This window comes from Scomber scombrus, chromosome 13 (assembly GCF_963691925.1).
Source record: "Scomber scombrus chromosome 13, fScoSco1.1, whole genome shotgun sequence".
NCBI lineage: Eukaryota > Metazoa > Chordata > Actinopteri > Scombriformes > Scombridae > Scomber > Scomber scombrus.
In genome coordinates this window covers 1845237-1867716 of record NC_084982.1, presented here as the reverse complement: position 1 = coordinate 1867716, position 22480 = coordinate 1845237, and the positions used below count along the sequence as shown (strand labels likewise).

General features: G+C 40.5%; 1 protein-coding gene across 1 annotated transcript in view; it reads left to right on the top strand.

The window, feature by feature from the left end:
* pde1a (phosphodiesterase 1A, calmodulin-dependent) overlaps positions 1–10969 on the top strand; it is a 31341-nt gene extending 20372 nt beyond the window's left edge. Inside the window, exons 11-16 of the mRNA XM_062432222.1 lie at positions 7149–7269; positions 7361–7442; positions 7581–7701; positions 7895–8079; positions 10647–10826; positions 10914–10969. Of these exons, the coding sequence (XP_062288206.1) occupies positions 7149–7269; positions 7361–7442; positions 7581–7701; positions 7895–8079; positions 10647–10826; positions 10914–10969 (745 nt within the window). The remainder of the gene's footprint in view (positions 1–7148; positions 7270–7360; positions 7443–7580; positions 7702–7894; positions 8080–10646; positions 10827–10913) is intronic.
* The last annotated feature ends 11511 nt before the right edge of the window (positions 10970–22480 follow it).

The following is a 22480-nucleotide window of genomic DNA, read 5'->3' as shown; positions in this document are numbered from 1 at the left end:
ACACTGCTGCTCCATGTTTAGATTGGACTCTGGGAACAGTTGCCAGAGTGCTACCAGATGAGATAAATGGCTGAGAAGGGACAGAGACCTAAGAACTAGAGGGCTGTGTTCATTTTCATTCATATTTTATTGGGGCTCTTTTTTTATAGCCACACTGATGGTAAAGTTGTTCCACTTGGGTCCAGACTGAAATATCTCATCATGGTGCCCTGAGAATACATTTTAGCTGTACCTGCCTCCCCAGCCCACATGGTTTAAATGTGGGCTACACTGGTACTGAGTTGGCATGGGCTTGAACTGGGCAAATTTATTGGGCCCCACATGGTTTCAGTAACATGGGCCCCACAAGTGAAGCCCAAATGGGCTGACTGTATGAGCCCCATAAGGGATGTAAGTGGGCTAAGCGCGCATGGGCATAAACAGGGCAAATTGTATGGGCCCCATATTGTTACAGAAACATGGGCCCCACATGTGAAGCCGATTAAGGTCCATTCTGATCGCACTTAGCATAAACAGCATAAAATGCATAAACAGCTCAAATGTAACCCTTAAGGGGCCCACATGGGCATGCTGACAGAACCACCAGCACGAATGTTGACTTTTAATCATGTTTGAAAAGACTGGAAATCCAGTCTGTAGTCTGGAAATCAAAGTGTGGATAGGTGTGTCTCAGATCCTACAATGCACACTTGTTGATGTGTTGTAGCTTGTTTGTTGTAGGCCTGCCAACTCACGCATTGACTGTGAGATTCACGCAATTGCCACTTTTCACACCACACATCCATTTTCTCACACAGCGAAAAAAGAAACAACTGATGTCGCAGTGTGAAAAAGAGACACTGACAGACAGACAGAGAAGACAACAGCAGCACACAAGTCTATTAAACTTGATTTTATTCCCACACATGCTGCTCACAGTCATCTCAGTCAGAGGCTCTTCTGGCAGCAGCACAGAAGCCTCCCTCTCCTCTCCTCTCCTCTCCTCTCCTCTCCTCTCCTCTCCTCTCCTTTCCTCCCCTCCTCTCCTTTCCTCCCCTCTCCTCCTCTCCTCTCCTCTCCTCTCCTCTCCTCTCCTCTCCTCTCCTCTCCACCCCTCTCCTCTCCTCTCCTCCCCTCCCCTCCCCTCCGCTCCGCTCCGCTCCGCTCCCCTCTTCTCCTCTCCTCTCCTCTCCTCTCCTCTCCTCTCCTCTCCTCTCCTCTCCTCTCCTCTCCTCTCCTCTCCTTTCCTCCCCTGTCCTGTCCTTTCCTCCCCTCTCCTCTCCTCCTCTCCTCCCCTCTCCTCTCCTTTCCTCCCCTCTCCTCCTCTCCTCTCCTCCTCTCTCCTCTCCTCTCCTCTCCTCCCCTCTCCTCTCCTCTCCTCCCCTCTCCTCCTCTCCTCTCCTCTCCTCTCCTCTCCTCCCCTCCCCTCTCCTCTCCTCTCCTCCCCTTTCCTCTCCTCTCCTCTCCTCTCCTCTCCTCTCCTCTCCTTTCCTCTCCTCTCCTCTCCTCTCCTCTCCTCTCCTCTCCTCTCCTCTCCTCTCCTCTCCTCTCCTCCCCTCCCCTCCCCTCCCCTCTCCTCTCCTCTCCTCTCCTCCCCTCCCCTCCCCTCTCCTCTCCTCTCCTCTCACACTAAGCTCACGCAGACAGCAGCGAGAGTGAGTTACTATGGTGACAGAGACACTTTGCGTCTCTGTTGCCCTGAAATTTTCTCACGATTCCCAATAATAGCTTTTTAGGTTGGTTACAAGGCTGTTTCATTCATCTAGTGTTTGTTCTTAGACTGTGAAGATGACCTTGTGAGTACACTTGTGAGCAGAATAGCAACCCTCAGATAAAATGAATCAAATCATATCATGATGTGTTGTAAGGCTGTTTCATTTATATAAACAGTCTGTCATTGTTTGACATTGAAGATGGCATAGTAACCTGCAACCTACAACCATTTTACACTACATAATGTTTTAATACAAATATAATTTCAAATATAAATTATCATAATCATATCCTGTTCTTGATGCATTCCTGGTTTTCAGAGCGCTCTCAATCTAACTCATCTGGACTGGTGCAGGTGTCTGTTTCTTGACTTAATCCAAGAGGTCATGTAGTGTACACATGCAGGAAATTAGGAGGACCCCCAGACCCAACCCCTCTCACCAATCTTGTATCTTTCCAAGTTTGCACCTTCATATTAAAACATAATCAGGTGCCCACTGTGAGGATCATAGCTCTTTCTCATCCTATCTATATAAAAAAGAATATCTGTAGTTTATATGAAAAATGTAACTGTTAAATCTTATTCTGATTGGATAACGCTACTGTCAGGTGGAAACTTTGTAACTCCATATTTTGTTTTGGATATACCAGGTTTCTGACAGTGACCATAATTATCAACATCAAGGCAAGGCAGTTTTATTTATATAGCGCATTTCATACACAGTGGCAACTCAATGTGCTTTATATAAAACAAACATTTAACAGAAAAAATAGAAAAAAACATGGAATTTAAGAAATAAAAATAAAACCCAATCATAGTAAACACATACACCCCCCCCCCCCCCCCCCCCCCACACACACACACACACTAATAATAAAAACAAAGTACAGAAACATAGAAAGAGAGAGAAATAAAATACTATAATAGAGCATTAAATATAAGGATATAAAAAAATGATTTGCTTAAAAATCATTAAAAGGACATAGAGTGCAAATGAATCATAAGCACAGGAAAGGAGAAGTGTTTTTAACCTGGATTTAAACATATTCACAGTTGGGGCTGATTTCAGTTCTGCTGGTAGTTTGTTCCAGTTGTGTGCAGCATAACAGCTAAAAGCTGCTTCACCATGTTTAGTCTGAACTCTGGGCTCCACTATCTGACCTGAGTCAGTAGATCTCAGAGCTCTACTGGGTTTATATTCTACTAACATGTCATTCATGTATTCTGGACCTAAACCATTCAGTGATTTGTAGACCAGTAGCAGAACTTTAACATCTATTCTATAGCTGACTGGGAGCCAGTGTAAAGACTTTAGAACTGGAGTAATGTGCTCTGATCTCTTTGTTCTGGTTAAAACTCGAGCTGCAGCGTTCTGAATGAGCTGCAGCTGTTTAATGCTTTTTTTGTGGGAGTCCAGTCAGAAGACCGTTACAGTAGTCGAGTCTACTGGAGATGAAAGCATGAATCAACTTCTCCTGGTCTGTTTGAGACATAAAACCCTTCACTCTGGATATGTTCTTAAGCTGATAGAAGGCTGATTTGATATGACTGCTGAAGGTCAGATCTGAGTCTATCAGCACGCCAAGGTTTCGGACTTGGTCGCTAGTTTTTAGAGAGTGTGACTCGAGATGTTTACTGACAGCAATCCTCTTCTCTTTATTGCCAAAAACAATGACCTCAGTTTTGTCCTGATTTAATTGAAGGAAATGTTGGTCATCCAATGTGTTACTTGCTCTAAACAGTGACACAATGACTGTATTGGACTGTAGTCATCCGGGGACAGTGCTAGGTATATCTGCGTGTCATCTGCATAACTGTGATAGTCTACATTAGAGTTCTGCAGAATTTGACCCAAAGGCAGCATATATAGACTGAACAGAAGGGGTCCAAGAACCGACCCCTGAGGAACTCCACATGTCATAGCCACTCGATCGGATTCATAACTTCCAATGGTCACAAAATAACTCCGCTCCTCCAAGTAGGACCTGAACCATTCTAGGACTGTTCCGCTGAGTCCTGCCCAAGTTTCCAACCTGTTCAACAGTATACTGTGATCCACAGTGTCAAACGCAGCACTGAGATCCAACAGGACCAGAACTGACACCTTGCCTGAGTCAGTGTTTAACCTTATGTCATTTAACACTCTAATAACAGCTGTTTCTGTACTGTGATGAGGTCGGAAGCCTGATTGAAATTTGTCAAAAAGGCCACTGGAGTTCAAGAAATTGATTAAAAACCACTTTCTCAATGATCTTGGCTATAAAAGGAAGATTTGAGATAGGTCTGTAGTTGGTTAACATGGAAGCATCCAGCATTCTCTTTTTTAAGAGTGGCTTAATGGCAGCTACTTTTAGGGGTTTAGGAAACGTGCCTGCTTGAAGTGAGAGGATGGGTCAAGCCTTGTGTAGTATTTCTGTAGAGGCTGACATCTGTAGAAGCAGGGTGGAGGTTTCTGGCACAACTTCACCTACTTTCAAGGTGCACAGAGAAGAGAAAAAAGTCCAAAGAAAGTCAAAGCTCCATCAACACTTGTAGTATAGAACAACTTTATTAATAGACCAACTTGTTTCAGCTTGTGGCCTTCGTCAGGGTCATCATAAAACACATTACAAGCAGTATTTAAACAGGGTATTTAAAAAATATACAAAAAATAATCAATTATGTGCATCCGGACATATATCAGCCAATGGGATATCTACCAAGGTGGGTTGGAGAGGCAACGGGAGCATCCAATAAATGACATGAGTGACACCATATTTGGTCCATGAACCGGAAAAATACAGCCTAAAATCTAAACTGTGTCCATTTGATATGCCATATTGGGTTACATGGGTAGCCGACACAGCATCAGTACAGGCTCAGAACATCATCTGGTCAGAGTCACCTTTGACCCTGGGATGAGTAAACTGGACCAGATTTGATATAGAGACTGACATGGTCTCTCTCTTGGACAAACAAAGAACTATTAACATTCCATGGAGCAACCAAAAGTGACAAGAACTACATAAAAGTATCGAAAGACAGATTTTGGTGCTTCCTTTGGACGTCATAATTTATCGGAGAGACTTCACTAACCCTTTCTACATTAGATTAGAGTCACACAGACGGCCGTCATAAATTATGAGACACTGAGCATTCCTGACTTCCCCCTCTGTGTCTACGGAAACCAGACAGAGCATGAAAGTGAGAAAATGAGTGTTAAAGACTTAAACAAAAACATCTTAATAAATAGTAAGGTTTAAACAATACCAATTACTTATATCAGTATCAATTACCTAAAGAAACCTCCATTGTAACAGTTATTACAGCGATCACAGATAAATGGGTATATGAAGAACCTTCATTATACTTTCTCCTTTCATAAAAACAAATGTTGGTATGAGAATGTTACTTAATATGAGAAAGTGTTACATTGATGTTATGCTGACATTATGGTGATAATCAATTATCTATCATGGAATAATTAGAATAACAATGTGATCATGCTTGATCATATTAATCCTTTTCAGGTTTTAATGAATAGCAGCTTGATGAATCAAGCTGATGTCATATTAATGCCAGAATGATACATCCTGTGTTCTGTGTTACTATGTTATAGTATGCTTTTTATAATCAGGATTAAATACTGAATGAATGATGATGATGAAAAGTTTCAAAGTAAATTAGATACTCAAAGTAGCTGTGATGAACCTGATTGGCTGACACACAAGCCCTCCCCAGGACAAAACCCAGCTGCACCCATCTGAAACCCATTCTTTTGTCTTTGTCCTTTCACTCTTCTTTGTTTTTGCCTTCTGCTTTTTTGACTTGACTTGGCTTTGCTCCAGGTTTCCATCTTTTCTTTTCTTCACCTCACACATTCTTACCTTAGTCACCTTATCTTATTTTAATCTTTAGTTATTCTTTATCTAAGTTTTTCTTAAGTTTTTGTAACCTTGTAACTTTGTCAGCAAACGTACAGAGAAAAGATCCTTTAAGTAAACACGTCATTAAGTTTTTCATTCAGCCTGTTTTTGACCCTTTTTGAGGATTTTGACGTGTGGCTAACGCTGAGATCTCTCCAGAAAGTTATTAAACAGTGAACTAGTTAAATTGGACTTTTACTCCATCTGTCGTCAACCTGCGAGAGCTTTTTGGTCAGACAAACGTCTGTCAATCCTACGACAACAACCACCGGAACCAGGCAGTCGGAGAAACGGCCAGCTGAACCGGACCATCCTCACCCCGCCCGGACCTGCGACGCTCTCTGAGATCTTCCACTTGGTGTACGTACGCGTGGTTCTGAAGGACGGACAGCTGAGGCCCTCCATGGATGAAAGTAGGATCCAAATATTGCTTTAATAAAGGGTTGACGTCAGATCGAGTAATTCAAATTTTCTTTAAAAGTAAAACTCAGTAAAACTTACAAGTTTTCTTAGTTTCCACATAATTACATATCCTTCATTTAAATTCATAATTCACCATCATCTTTCATTCATGTCGCTATATCGAGTAACAATCTGTTGAATTCATATTGTATTGCAAACTCATCATTACCTTTATTTATACATCATTTATTAGTAGTGTGTAGTTAATAAAATCCATAAAACTCAATCAATGGTGTATGTCTATTCTTTGAAGTGATACAGGGGATCTATTGAACCGTAGAGCCATGAACTTTAGATATTTGACTGATTCAGAAATGTATTGATTTATTAAATATGATAAATACATATACGCACACATACACATTTCTGTAGCGACCGATACACACATTTTATTTCTCCCATTACTGAGGGCCCCCTTCTGTTCAAGGGCCCATGGGTCAATTGACCAGAAATAATGCTCATTTAATTAAGAACAAAAGTATCCAAAACTAAAACCTGACAGTCCTGATTGTAGCTTTTAGTAAAATGTAGATCTGAGTCTATGATTACAGACATGCTCACTACATTCTGTCAGCCAGCCCAGTTAAGGCAGATTGTGTGCGGCTGTTCCATCTGATGAACATGACCAGATCATCAGTGGGAGTTTGGTGGAATGGCCAACATAAGTTTCAGCAGGCTGGTGAATCAGATTGGTCTGTGCGTCCCTGTTCAGGCTTTAGTCCAGCGTTCCCTCTCTGAGGTGAGGAGGTGGGCAGCCGTTACAATTTCTCAGATCATGCTTGGATGAGATTTTGAGGAAGACGCTGTCACCGGCCTGTTGATATGCTGGTTGCGCTTGTGTAGCTGCAGGAGCTGTTCACTCTGTACACTGCAACAGAATACTAAATAAAAAAAACATGACACTGCTCACCTCACTGCAGTGCTGCATTCACTACACCACCAAAATCACCAAAGCAATGTAGCTCCAAATTTAAAGTTAAAGGAAAAGATCTTCACCTGTTTGCACTATCATACTCATGAGATATGTTGCTTTTTTAAAACTTTATTAAGTTACTGAGTTATTAATGAAATGATTTTTTTCTCTCCAGTATAGACAAAGTGAAGGTTCTGTCTCTGATGCTTCACGCTGCAGATATCAGTCATCCTGCTAAAGCCTGGCCATTACACTACCGCTGGACTCACAGTCTGATGGAGGAGTTCTTTAGACAGGTACACACACACACACACACACACACACAAACACACACACACACATATACACACACCATGCCCATCTCTCTTTGACCGTGTCTTTTTCCAGGGAGATAAAGAGGTGGAGCTCGGCCTTCCTTTTTCTCCACTCTGCGACCGCAAAGCTACCATGATTGCCCAATCACAGATAGGTAAGAACAACCATCAGCCAATCATAACAAAGTACAACAGGCAGGTGAGGAGTACGATCAACTAGTAACAGATACAAGGACTGCTGTTCTCTCTCTCTTCTCTCCATACCATCTGCCCGACTCTCTGTCTGCTTGCAGGTTTCATAGACTTCATTGTGGAGCCAACCTTCAGTGTTCTGATCGACACCACAGAGAAGGTGATTGGTCCTCTGATAGAAGAGGACAGGAGGGCCAGGGAGACTGGAAACAGGAGGTCCAGGTACTGCTAGTAGTAGATTTTGATTCTATAGCAAATGATTTTTAGACTGAATAAATATAAAATGAGAAGTAATACTATAGATAGATTTAGATTTATCTTAAGTCCTTTTCTCAGTTCCCACTGGTAGAAACCTGAAAAAACATTTAGAATTTGACTAAAACTGATCGTGGTCCATAACGCTGCTCTTTCCCAGTCTCACAGGAAGTGGTTCTGTTACCGTGGAGTCTGTGCAGAGACATAGTAGCGGTCGCCACGGGAACAGTGACGATGGACAGATGGACTTTTCCCTAACAGCCATTGACCTGCCGGCTCTGAGGCTCCACCTCTCCGGTGTCATCGCCAGCAACAAGGACCGATGGAAAGAGCTGTCTGTGCACGGTACATACACACACACACGTACATGACGGTGGATTTAAATGTATAGGAAACTAACTTGTAAACTTGTAGCTTAATAGGTGTTAGCTGTGACCAGTTGCTCTTATTTACTCTTCTTATTATGTTATCTTACCTGGTTCAGACGTTGGGTTTTAAATCCATTTGGTTCAGTTTCATCGCAGTTTTTAAGGTCTAAAAATGAAACATGGCTCCTCCTGGGAATCACCTTTGATATGCAATAGACAGAGAACTTCCACAAAGATTATTCCAGGTGACAAAGGATGTGTGCAGGATGAACTGGATACAGAACAAATTGGTGGACAGTTCAGTACAGGAAGCAGCTGCTCTGTTGTTAGAATTTTGTGAAAATCAACAATGGGTCACCTGATCTTTTCCCTAAATAAATGGCACCAATTACCTACAGTACACAACTTATTTACTTAATAGCTTGTCTGCTACGTTAACAATGTGGCCTGATTGGGCAATTTTCTGCCACATTGGACTACTTTTCATTTGACTGGGCAGGTAAAATTGGTTTTGGACCACTTATGATAATTCGGGCTGCTTCTTGTTCCATTTGGGGGGTTTTCTGCAATAAAAAATGCAGTCTAGTCTAATGCAGTCTAATGGACCAGCCACTCCTCTCCTTCAATTAGTGTTACTGAGATTGATGAGGGACCATAAGGCTGAAAATGCAATGACTGATAAATGATGACCTCTCAATTCATTACAACAACTATGAGTTTTTTTCCCAATTCAAATGTTTTTTTTAAATTCTACTGTATGTTAGAACAGCATTATAAAGCCGTTACATCTGTTCATACGAGTGAAGACTATAATTAGACGTTGAATGTTATGTCATCCAAAATATGGTGATCATTCTTTCTTTATTGAGAGTTGTCTAAACTTAAACAAAGAAAAAAGACCAGAGGCATTCTTTTCTTAGACAAAAACCTCTCTCCTAAGTGGACATACAAAACTATTACTTTAATGAGTTGGGTTTGTTTTAAACTTATGGCGCTTTTCCACTACACCGTTCCAGCACGACTCGCCTCGCCTCGGTTCTTTTTGCGTTTCCACTAGGGATAGTACCTGGTACCTGGTCCTTTTTTAGTACCTGCTCTGGTGAGGTTCCAAGCGAGCCAAGCCGGTACTAAAATGGGACATCGACACACTGCTGGCCGCTGATTGGTAGTTGTCGCTGGAAGAGTCATGAGCCGTCCCACACAAGAATCAAACCCGGCATTTTTAAATACCGGCAGCAGCGTTACAACCATAGTTACATCCATACGGCTCAATTTTCTTGCTTTGTGTGTGACAGAAAGCCTCATACAGCAGCAAGTTCACCACTACCTCAATGTCCTCCATTGTTTATGTGTTTTGTGTCGCGTATAAAACAAAGTCACGGCAGTTTCGCGGAGCCGTGCTATGACGACCCCGCCCACGTTGAGTAGGTACTTTTTTGTAATGGAAAAGGTTGTTCCTGGAACCGTGCCGAGTCGAGGCGAGGCGAGGCAAGGCGAGGCGAGGCGAGGCGAGTCATGCTGGAACTGTGTATTGGAAAAGCGCCATTAGTTAAACATTGTTTGTTGCAATATTCTCCGAAACACCAGGGGGCGTACAACCAAAATACTCTTTGAATAAGCAAGAAGTCAACAATGTTCTTCGTTACCATTTGTGGTCTTTGCTTGCTCTGTTCTGCTTATTACAACATAGAAAGAGTTATTTTCCTGTTTTGTTACAGTAGGTCACTTTCTGATGAAAAGTAAAAAAGAACGTGCTATAAAGACAAAAGAAGATAGTAATGGACTGCATTTGTAAAGCACCTTTCTAGGTTTCTGACCACTCAAAGTGCACATTCACACACACCTTCATACACTGATGGCAGGCTGCCATGTAAAGTACCTGTTCATCAGGAGGAATTCATCTTTGACATACATATTCACACACTAGTGGCAAAGTCTTGAAATGTGTAATGGAAGAGCCATGAATCAAGCTGCCGGTCTTCCGGTTAGTGGCAATCTACCTACTCTTACCTACCTACTTATGATCTACTAGATCATCTACCCTCTGAACCACAGCTGCTGTAGTGCCTACTTTCCAGCTGCCTGCCGGTGGTAAACACTGATGTACCACCACACATTGCATTTGTGTACTGTAATTACTCTCGCTTACCTCCAAATTAAAATGTTTGATGAAGTGTGGCAGCCATTCCACCAGAATCAACAGAACCACTTGTGCAGCATACACTTCAATACAAAAGTTCATATGTACACAACCAAGCACTATGACAACTTTTGAAGCCTTTGCGCTCGATGCAAAAGATGGCGTAAATTTTGGTGCACACAGCCTTGTAGTTGGGATACTGTGTCGAGTAAACCTAACTTTGGGCTCTGATTGGGTTTTTTCATTTTTGCTGTTGTTGAATGGATTTGTATATTGGTATTCTTCCATTTGGTTTCTTGTTGGGTTAAACATGAACCTGAGAAACCTCTGTTATGTAATCTGTTCAGGTTGTTGGGCGCTCATTACCTGTAACTTTAATGTTCCTGTGTGTGTATTTTGACCAGAACTGGCCAATAAGGAGCGAGAAGACCAAGAATCTCACATCAACTCAGGCATTCAATCACATGCCTCACCCAGCCACAATGTCCCTGATGGTCACACCTCTAACCAATCACAGAATTCAGATGGCTCCCCACCTGATGAAACAAATGACAACAAGTCACCTGATCATCTGGCCTGGAACGGTATAATGAGCATGACATCACACACACAAACATTTCCTTAACTGAAGCTCTCAGTGAGCTGAGCTGTTTCTATGTTAACCACTGCAGGAGCGGGGCCACGGGAGGAAAAGGAGGATGACAATGAAGTGCCTGAAAACGCCTGACGACCCTCCGTGGGCGAACTCCCCACTGTATCTGAAAGTGGAAAATCACCATGGCAACAAGTGGTGCAGCACAGAGAGTTGAAACACATCAGCTGACTCAATAGCCCCTCAGTGGACCCCAAAGGGCCACCTTAACATGAAAATAACACTCAAAGTGACAACATTCATCAAATAACAGCTTCTTAGCAGCTTCATGGTCCATTCACGGTGGTGATTCAGTTTAAAAGTGTTTTGTGATTTTATAGACTCAGAGGATGTCTGTTAAATAAGTGGAAATGTTGAAATCATAATAAAAATAAAGTTAACAACAGAAGCTGAAACATTCATGCTCGATTCATGCAAGGCAGGCTAAATGTCCATAATCAGGACAGTATGGAGTCATGGAGCTGTTAAGAAGCAGTTGAAGTTTTGTGAATGAAGTTGGGCACAGCGGCAGGTGTGATGTTATACCCCGTTTATGTTAGGGAGTTTAAAGATTGATTTCTGCTCTGCTTTCTGTTCAGGGATTAAATCATCAAGCATAGATTTCTAGTCACACCCCAATCTGTGATACCAGTGCTGTCAAAGAATAGTCAGTAGATCCTACAGGGTACTGGCTCTTTAGATGGCTGTGTCAGTCTGTTGTCCACCACTTTCATCCAGACTGAAATATCTCAAAAACTGATCGGATGAAATGTCATTGTACACATTCATGGTCCCCCATGGATGAATCCTAGCACTTAACTTTTAACATGTTTAATACTTTGGTTTATGACCAGTGACCTAGCTGCCAAAGTAACGACATTACCATCAGCTTCAGTTTCACTTATGTTTACAGCTAGTTAGCAAATGCTAGCATGCTAAACTAAGATGTTGGAAATGGTAAACATTAGCATATTAGCATTGTGATTGTGTGCATGTTAGCATGCTGGCGTTAGAATTGACATCAAAGCATGGTCTCCCTATACAGCTTCACAGAGCTACTAGCATGGCTGCCTTGGGGAACTGGCATCTTTTTTTTGCTTATGTACAATCTTAAATGTGTGTTCAGACTGAATGCAAATAGAATTTCAGTGATAGTGGGATTAAGCTTGATAAATATACGCTACTTTACAGGGCGCTGAAAATTCGATTACAGTTTTATAGCTGACATTGTTGAATATTTATCTCACTTTCCTCACATTTAGCTAATTTTTCTTTCATTTGAGACAGAAAGTTTGTTATAAATGCAACAGTACTGGCCTTACCGGTCCTCGCTGTGACATCACTGATTGGGGTGTGGCCAGACGTTGAACATGATTGACAGTGTGAACCAACAGAGAGAAGAGTAGCCGTAACAAATCAGTTCCGGATGTCAACATTTAAATGGGCAATCAAAGAAAAAACATCTGAGTTAACATGCGACCACTTTAAAGGTGCAATACACAACGTTCAGCCCCACTAGATGTCGCAGTAGAGCACCAGCATCTCAGTCCAAAACAAATGCACGCATCATTCATTCAATAATATAGAAAATAGAGCAGCATCTGAACACACTGATTATGTCACTGCATTGCCTGTTTCTTGAAACATATTTTACTGCACTGTTTAGCTGTAATGTGAGAGAGTTTGTAACCTGGCTAACATGTGGAAAACAGACATGGGGAGCACAGACGGTCAGGCTGGCTATCAAAAAAACAAAACAAAGAACAGAGAGCCTCACATTCCAACACACAGAAGTTGTTCTTCATTCTCTGCTCAGGAGTCCATTACTCCACGATATCTTTACATAGCTGAATTCTGTATATTGCACCTTTAAAGGAAGTTTTTTTAAAGCCTGGGTCATCTTGTCGTACTTTTAGCCAATACCATAGGTTAGCATAACATTGTACTCTCCAATATCATTGTAGAAACTGTGGACATGTGTACTCCTCTGGAATAGACTGGGGCTAAGGAAATGCAACTGTCAGAAAATAACAGGATTTTCTTTCATGCAGAGCTCAGAGATCAGACAGCTTCTGTTATTTCTGTACAAAATCACCTTACTGTCACTTCTGACTGTGAATAAAGAACAGAGCCCTGGTGACCAGGGCAACAGAAACACCAGTTTCTATAGCAACGGCCAATGAGCTAAAGGGTGGAGCCAACATGGCTGAAAGTGAAAACTCTTAAATCCTCTGAGCACTGTGTTTGTTAATGCAACGTGTGCTATAGTTATTGTGTGCTCTTTGGCTCTGTGTGTGTGTGTGTGTGTGTGTGTGTGTGTGTGTGTGTGTGTGTGTGTGTGTGTGTGTGTGTGTGTGTGTGTGTGTGTGTGTGTGCGTGTGCGTGTGTTTGTGTGTGTGTGTTTGAGAGAGAGAGAAAGAGTGAGTGTGCATGGTATACTGTATACTGTACAGCTGTTTTCTGTATTAAACATTCAGAACCTGATATCATTTTATTCAAGTCTTATTTCTTGCATTTAATGCTGCATATATGGACTACAGGTCAAAGGTCAGCTTTAAATAACAATGTAGAAAATGCTAGGATGCAGTCTCACACCTCACTGTAATTTTCAGGCAGAATCAGTGACAAAGCATATGGGATTACTGGAGGTGGCTTTAAACACCTCCCAATATTCTTTTTGTTTCATTTGCCCAAACCAGCATGCACATATGAATAATATGGAGAGTTAAAAAAAGTGGTCAGATCGGGACAGAATAACTCCAAGTTGACTTGAAAACTTAAGATACAATGTAAAAGTAAATGAAGGTTTAAGAGGGAGGTCATCATGACAATGTTGAAATCACAACAAAAATGCAAGCTGGCAAAAAGCTTTATCAGTTCTTCCAACATGTCCCAGTGTGCTGCTGATTTTTGACCTTAATGTGAAGAAACACAGCCCCCTATTTAATTTGAAGGAGGCAACTGTTGATCCAGTGGGGCTCCAGGAGAAAGATGCAGGGTTATGCAGCAGAACAGCTGAACCAGACTAAACTTTTGCCAAAAGAAAACATGTGAAAACACACCCAACCAACAACCCCCAAACAACCTTACAAAGGTCATTGGACCACACTTCACAGTACAGATGGACAATGACCCAAAACATACCGTGAAGGCAACCCAGGAGTTTGTTAAAGCAAAGGAGTGAACTATTCTGCAATGGATGAGTCAATCAACTGATCTCAACCCAATCCAGCATGCATTTCACTTGCTGAAGACAAAACTTAAGGCAGAGACCCACAAACAAACAACAACTGAAGACAGCTGCAGAAAAGGCCTCACAAAAGCATCACAAATGATGATGATGGTGATGTTCATGGCTTCCAGGCTTCAGGCAGGCATTGCCTGCTAAGGATTCTCAACAAGGTTTTAAAAATGAACATTTTATTTAGTTTGTCCAATTACTTTTGAAAATTCTTGCAGTTCCTAACATTTTTATACCATATTTTTGTCAAACCCCTTGAATTAAAGCTGGAAGTCTGCACTTCAATCACATCTTGATTTTTTCATTCACCTCTATTTGAGTGGACTGACAAGACAAAAAGCAGAAATCTAAATGTTGTATAGTTTAAACAGTATTGTATTAGAAATGCCACAGAAAAATGATAAAATAATAGTAAAAAATCTGACAGGTGGGTAAAATAATAATATTAATAATAATAATAATAATAATAATAATAATAATAATAATAATAATAATAATAATAATAATAATAATAATAATAATAATAATAACGTAACCAGGGAATTGTTTTAAAATGTGAACAATAACCAGAAACAAGTCCCTGAATTTAGAAAAAGTGTTTTAAAAATCTGAACCAATATTAAAATACACATAAAATGCATGTTTGGTTGCTTTATTCTGAATTCAAATCATTCACTGATATTTTAAGAACACTTCTTTTTATTTACTTGGTAGTTATTTAAGTACACACGCCAGTACATTGAAATGCAGTTTAGCCTCTAATTAGATAATACAAACACACTGCTCACTGTCAGCAAGTTTGCAGTCAACACAGAGGATCTTGATCTGTCCAGTAACCTTTGATGGCCTGATGATGATGATGATGATGATGATGATGATGATGATGATGATGATGATGATGATGATGATGATGATGATGATGATGATGATGATGATGACAGTGAAAGACCCTCACCCTCCATCCTTGCTCAGTCTGAAGTAAATGTAAATAGCACTCATGGTGGATGAATACAAATAAACCGTCCACTCTGATGCAGTACACTTTATTTGCCAGTAGATGGCAGTATCAATTAACCAAACACCAGTGTTCATGCTCTAATTCATTATTTCTTGGACTGGTTTCTTATCCAGTGGTTGCACCGCAATTTTTCAGTTTAGTTTTTGTAAAGTTGTTTGTTTTGAAATCAAGCTTTGAGCACTTTGTGTTCTTAAGGACTAATTAAAAGATGAGATATATGGGAGCAAAACACGTATTTAGTGTTTCGCAGCTGATTATAGTTGAAAATATAGTCTTGTTTACTTAGATTACAAAATGTAAACAAGCCTTTAACAGCTTTAGAAAAAAGTCACATCATGTTATTTTGTATTTAGACGCTGAGAATACATCTTCTGTTTACACTACATTTGGATCACAAATGTACTTGATTGTTGTGAGTTTAGATAATGTGATTAACCCTTACATGCTGTTCATATTCTACACCAGTATGTTCCTGGTCAGTTTTGACCCAGTCTAAGGGTTAGGGTTAGGGTAATAATCCTTTCATAAAAAGTGTCTATACCACATTTTGAACCACAGATGTGTTTAGAAAGCATCAATAGTGGATCTGACTGATCAATTAATGTGATTAAACCTTGATTCATGTTTCAGAGAGCAGAGAGAGTGTTTTTTACTCATTTATGGAGAACAAACAGCTCCTATCACACAATATCATGTCCTATTTTACCTAAGACATGAAAATATAACATAGCAATAATGATGGAAATGTATTTTATGTAAAGTGAAAATGAGCAGAACTTTATGGAAGTGTGGGGTTTATTGTATAACCATTAGAGCCATCAGTCTTCACTGCTACATCATAAAAAGAAATCCTCATAACTACTATCTTATTAAAACTATTAATTATTTATTTAACCAAAAAGCCAAATCGATAGATATAAGTCAAATTTAACCCTGAACAGCATCAATGGACAAACATTTGTAGCACCTATACAAAAGTATAACATTCTAAAAAATGTTAATTTTTGTGCATTTTGGGCCATTTTAGGAAAAGTCATGACATTTCAGAGTAAAAGACATTTGGGGTGTTTTTACAGCTGTTAAATGCTGAGGGTATGATATGGTATGGTAAGGGTTAAGACGAATGCATGTCCAAAGTACTGTATATGATTGACAGTCTATTATTTCCAACCTTTTTTGTTTTGTTGTTGTTGTTGTTCCTATTTGAAACGATCCAAAGCAGTTAGGGCTTTTCACTGATACTGCCACTGCTGTTTATTGTCTGATTGGTTGAGTTTAGAAACACAAAAATAAAAGCATCATCGATCAGAGCCAAACACCTCCTGATTAACAGCAGGAACAAACTACACTGAACACTGTCACATTCCCCTCCACTTTAGTGTAGTGTTGTCAAGTCTGACTGAATTACCATCATTAGTCCGGTTTCTGATTGGACTGTGAGTATACACATTTTCAATCAAGGTAAAAAACAGAATGTGCCAAAGTCTATGTGGTTTTAGTATCTTTTAAATTATTCTAATAACAGAAGATTTTATTGAAGAAAATGGAGACAGTCCTGATGAAAATTGCAGTCTTTTTTGTTCCACCACTGGGGGGCGCCAAAGCAATCTCTGTACGAATTGGCTTTAATGTGATGTTTTATAGTAAATTCTCCTTATGATTTTGTGACGTAACTATGTTGTATATAACTATAAGCACCTTGTCATCAAACAATGTTTCTTTTAACTATGACTACAGTGGATCATGGCTGTTTCTGCATCCATCTGTGTGAGATCCTGGATTTTACTAAAGCCCATAATTTGCCTATTTATAGGATTAAACATGGTTTATTCACAGCATGAGACCGTCACTCATTTGTTAGCACAGTGGACTTCTCCCCGACTCAGCAGAATATTCCCGGACAACATCTGTGACTGATTGAGTTTCCCTTTCTGAGTTCAAAATGTCAGTATGGGGTGTCAGCAGCAGCCTGTGAAGTCTGGCCAAACTCATTATAATTAAGACTATAATTCTGATTTAGGGGTGTTTGCTAGCAGACTCAGGTCTGTCTCAGCACCCAGAGAAGGCTTCGGCTCTGCCAACTTAATTCAGGCGAGTGCCACAGCTCTGATCAAAGCCTGAGACTCAGATCAGTGTTAAAAATCTTCTTTTTACTATGTTTTAGTCTGCTTGTATCTGACATGATGATTGATTTGATTGATCCTAGAGTAGATGTACTGCAGTAACAAATATACAGAGCTACAGCAAGAAAAAAAAAACAAAAACACATATTACACATAACAGAAGAAAGATATCTTAAAATGTAATTAATGAATGACTATATGTAACCATGGGGATAATATAAACTATTCAATAAACTATAACTATATAAACCATTTCAAAATGTGATGGAGTGAGGTGGAGGTAGGGGTTTCGTACCTCGCAAACTGGTTAATTATGAATGCAAATAATTATTATAACCTCGAATGAGACTGAAAAAGTCCACAGCTACAGTCTTCTATTTGCAAGCTCAACATTTCCTGCAGCAGGGCTCAGAGTCACAGGTGACATGTCTGGGTCCTGATGGACATCCAGGACTTATGATGTACAAGCTCACATGGGCGTCTGGCTCCCACGATGTCCGGGTCCTGATAGACGGGGCCATGTTATGTTATTTACAAATAAGAAAATATTGCCAAAATTAAACCAATGCTCCCGAAAAACATAACTGAACAACTTATTCACACCTTCATTTTCTCCCGTCTGGACTAGAATGCTTCTCACTAACACTCGACACAGAGAACACATCACTCCTGTCCTGGCTGAATTACACCAGCTCCCCATCTGTTACAGAATCCAATTCCAAATTTTACTCATAACTTTCAAATCCATACATAGTCTGGCTCCACTTTACATCTCGGAACTCCTCTCACCTTATTACGCACCAAGCTCCCTTAGATCTGAAAATCTGATGTTTTTACATGTTCCACGGTTCAGACTTAAGACCAAAGGAGACCACGGTTTTACTGTTGCAGCCCCAACTCTGTGGAACAAACTCCCACTCAGAATCAGGTCAGGTGTTGGTACCTTATTTCAGAAAGATTTGAAAGACGCACGTGTACAGACACATTTCTGTAATATTGTATAATTGCTGCTCTTTGTTGTTTTATTTATTGTTTAATGTTTCATCTAATTATGCTTGATTATTGTTTTAATGTGTTTTGTGTATGTTATTCTCTTAATATTGCATTGTGTGAAGCACATTGTAACTTTGGTATTGAAAGGTGTTATAGAAATAAAGTTTATTATTAATGTTATTATTATTATTTTTACACATGCTGCTGCTGTCACTATATTATTCATACTCCTATTATTTTCAATGTTGTTTGTGACAGTGCCTGTCTCTTCTCTTGCCCTCTTCTCCCTCTCTCTCTCACACAGTCTCTTTCTCTCTCAACCCAACTGGTCAAGGCAGATAGTTGCCCACCAAGAACCTGGTTCTGCTTGAGGTTCGTACCTGTTAAAGTGGAGTTTTTCCTTGCTGCTGTTGCTATTCTGCTCATGTGGGAATGTTGGGTCTCTTTAAATTATGTAGTATGGTCTAGACCTGCTCTGTATGAAAAGTGTTTTGAGATGACTTTTGTTATTTGGCACTATAAAGATTGAATGATTGATGTAGTCACTTCTCCTGGAACATGCCAAAAGTCTGGCAACAGTTCTTTGTATGAGCTGCAGTCTTTGGATGTTTCACCTCCTAAGACTAGAATAAAGTGTGAATATAGTGTAAAGGTTGGAGGATATAAAAGCATGGGTGACCTTCTCTAGAGCTGCAAATGAGAGTAAAGACCTCAGTCACCTGAGCATCAAAAGACAATTGTGAGGTTACAGGTCTCTTATTAAATATTGTTATATGAGGCGCTCAGCTCAGAAAGAGGATGTTAATAATGGTAGTCTGAGGGCCAGAGAGAGTGAATGAATTATTATTTTAACTATTTCTTTCAACTGCAAACTTTCTAATTCTAGCAAGTGAGGACTTGTTTAATGACTTCTGTGGTGCTGGACTTTATCAAGACATACAGTTGAGTTGAAGTGAAAATGAATATTATGTATTTGCATGAAATATCCCAGGAGTAGCCAGCATGTCCATGTTGACCCCACATGGATTAAATGTGGGCTACGTGGGTACTGAGTGGGCATGGGCTTGAACTAGGCAAATTTTGCAGGTCCCACATGGTTTCAGTAACATGGGCTGACTGTATGAGCCGCATAAGGGCTGTAAGTGGGCTATGTGGGCATTGGCATAAACAGGGCAAACTGTATGGGCCCCATATTGTTTCAGAAACATGGGCCCCACATGTGAAGCCCATGTGGGCTGGCTAAATGGGCCCCATTTTAAGTCCATTCTGATCCCACATAGACCCCATTTGGGCAAACATATGGGGCCTACACGGGTCTCACCCAGTTGGGCCCCACCTGAAACCCAGTTAGAACCTACTTGAAGCCAATATGGGCAAACACAGGTGGGGTCACCATGGAAACTACAGACAAACCCACATGGGACCCATATTTGCAGCCCAAATGTAACCCTTATGGCGCCCACATGGACATGCTGGCTGGGATGTAGATGGTAAATAAGAGGTGACCCAGAATAGAACCTTGGGGGACCCCACAAATGAGAGGACCATGAGAGCAGAAATCAAGTGGGTATGGATGAAGCGCTGAGTCAACTGGTCTACTGGGAGCCCTGAGTCACACACTTCACAACAAGGGCAGACACCTTAGTCTATAGATTTGAAAGAGCTTTATGGTACAATATTGTTGTGGTTTTCAGACAAACAAATAGGCAAGACTTATCTAAATTCATTCAGGGGAACCCAGGGTACAGAAAAGTGTTGTGTCTCGTATTGGACAAAAAGGTTATGGTTCTATTGTTGGCTGTTTAACAGGTTATGATAATGAGGGGGAACACACATGCAAAGACTCAGGATCTTATCTTCTGCACTGAATGCAACAGAACATGCCAGAGAGCAAAAGTATCAAATAGAAGCAATAAATGGGTCAGCAGATGCCAAAAGGTCAAGAAACGTCCCAAATGTCAACAACTGCTCTATTTGGCTTTAAACAAGATTGCCACGCACAAATGGTGTCATACCATGCCTGTAAACCATGCAGACACTCTTTATCAGTTTTTCATTCAGCCTCTCTCACAAGACCTGACTCATGCTGATAAGGTGATTATTTATGATTATGAAAGCTTCACAAACTAAAGAGGAGAAAACATTCTCTTCTTTGTCAGCAGTAGCAGTTTGAAAGAAAACACCTGGAGCTCATATGGCTCTGATTGCGTCATCAAATTCTTAAAGATGATTAGAAGACTGCATTACAGGAACTACAGTATACATAGCTCACAACTCCACAAGGTTTGACAGCTATTTCATATTAAAACCCATGAACAACATTTAACACACCACTGCTCAACCCAGCAGTCATACATTATCCTGAAACAACATCTGATACTGTGAATATTTGTTCATTTAACAAAATTTAAACTATATGTTCCCAGATTCCACCGCCACCCACGATAGAGTTAAACTGATCATCAGTTCTCTCTCATTTTAAGGTAATCTCACATATAAAATCTATAATCTGTCCCAGATGTGCTGAATATTATTGGGTCTAGCATATTGTCAATTATTAATAGCTCTCTGGTCAATGGCCATGTCTTTTCTTTTCTTTTTTTAAAACATGTCTGAAATTTGTCCGTGAATGTAGTCTGTGATAGACACATACACACAGTTACCCACAATCACACTTGGAAGCCAGCACCACTATCTATCATTATAATCAGTTTCTGAATAGATTTGAGATGAGATCATAGACTTTGAATGTGTCTCTTTATCTCTGAAGGTATAGGGACTGTACTTATTTAGCACTTTTCTAGTTTTTTGAGAAACTCAAAACGCTCTTACACTACAAGTCACATTCACTTATCCACACACACATTCGTACACTGATGACAAGGCTATCCCGCAGGGTGCCAACCTGCTCATCAGTAGGGAAACAAACATTCCAACCTACACATCGTTGGCCCAGTCATCGGGGGCAGATTTGGGGTTGTAGTAAGTTGCCCACGGACACATTGACATGTGGACTGGAGGAGCCGGGAATCAAACCGCTGATCTTCCGATTAGTGGACGACTGCTCTAACTCCTGAGCTTTACTCTTTACCTCTTACCCTTTTTGTACTAGATTACAAGATGCTGAATATAATCTTTACATAATTGGTACATTTAAATCAGCCATCCAGATATCTTTCTGAGCATTGAACTAAGCAGCCAATCACAGTCTAGAGCGACCATGCACCAATCCAGGAAATGCAGCTACACAATAGCCCTCAGAGTACTGACCTGACTGCACAATCAAATCCAATAACATATACTCACAGTGACAGGTGAAAAAAAAACTAGTTTTACTTTGTGTTTAACTTCTTGTAGTTCTTATTCTCTGGTAAACTGGTATTATTTCACAGTGACAATCAAACTCTGAATCACAGTGGGAAGGAGAGCACAGCAGCACAGTATATGTTTTATAGCTTGGTGATAAAAATGCTTCAAGTTTAAAATGCTATGGTAATGTTGTAGCACATTAGTGTGTGCAGGTTTCCCACAGCAGGGTAAGTAGCACAAGTGTATCAAATAACATTACAGTGGCTAAATGACAAATAGCACAGTCCTGGAAGTGGAACAACTAAACTGCAGTGCAGTCATTATTCAATGTTATTATATACCAACCAGTTCCACCTGTGTTTTACATGTCTACATGCCTGTAGTGAGAAAGTTATACCATCATGTGTATTGGGTGTTCTTTTCTGATTTGACCCAGACAGACTGACCTTCCGGCTCTGCAGCAGCTGATCTCGGAGGTCACTTGTCCCATTGTAACTGTTTGATCGAATTGAAACCTGACAGTTTGAGGGGGCATGGCTGACATTTGAGCAGCAGAACATTCCCTCTGAAATAAAAGGCCAACAGACCAGAAAGCTGCACTAAAACTTTAAATGACTCCTTCTTTGCCATCAAGATGAAAAACCTGAAAGGGACTTAAAGTGAATCCGACTGTTAATGTACGATCAAAGCCAAATGCTCCTAAAGCCACATTCAGTCTCAGCAGAGGCAGCAGACTGAATATCCACTCTGGTAGAGCCTCAACAGTCTTGTCTAGGGGAGAAAAGGCTGGTGTTGCAGCCCCGTTCAGCTCCAGTGAGCAAACATATTTCCACTGAAGAGGCCTTTCCCTCTCCACTCTGAGATTCAATGGTTTAAGATAAAGGAGAAACTTTGAAAAGCCTTTTGTCAACTGGGAATCCCTT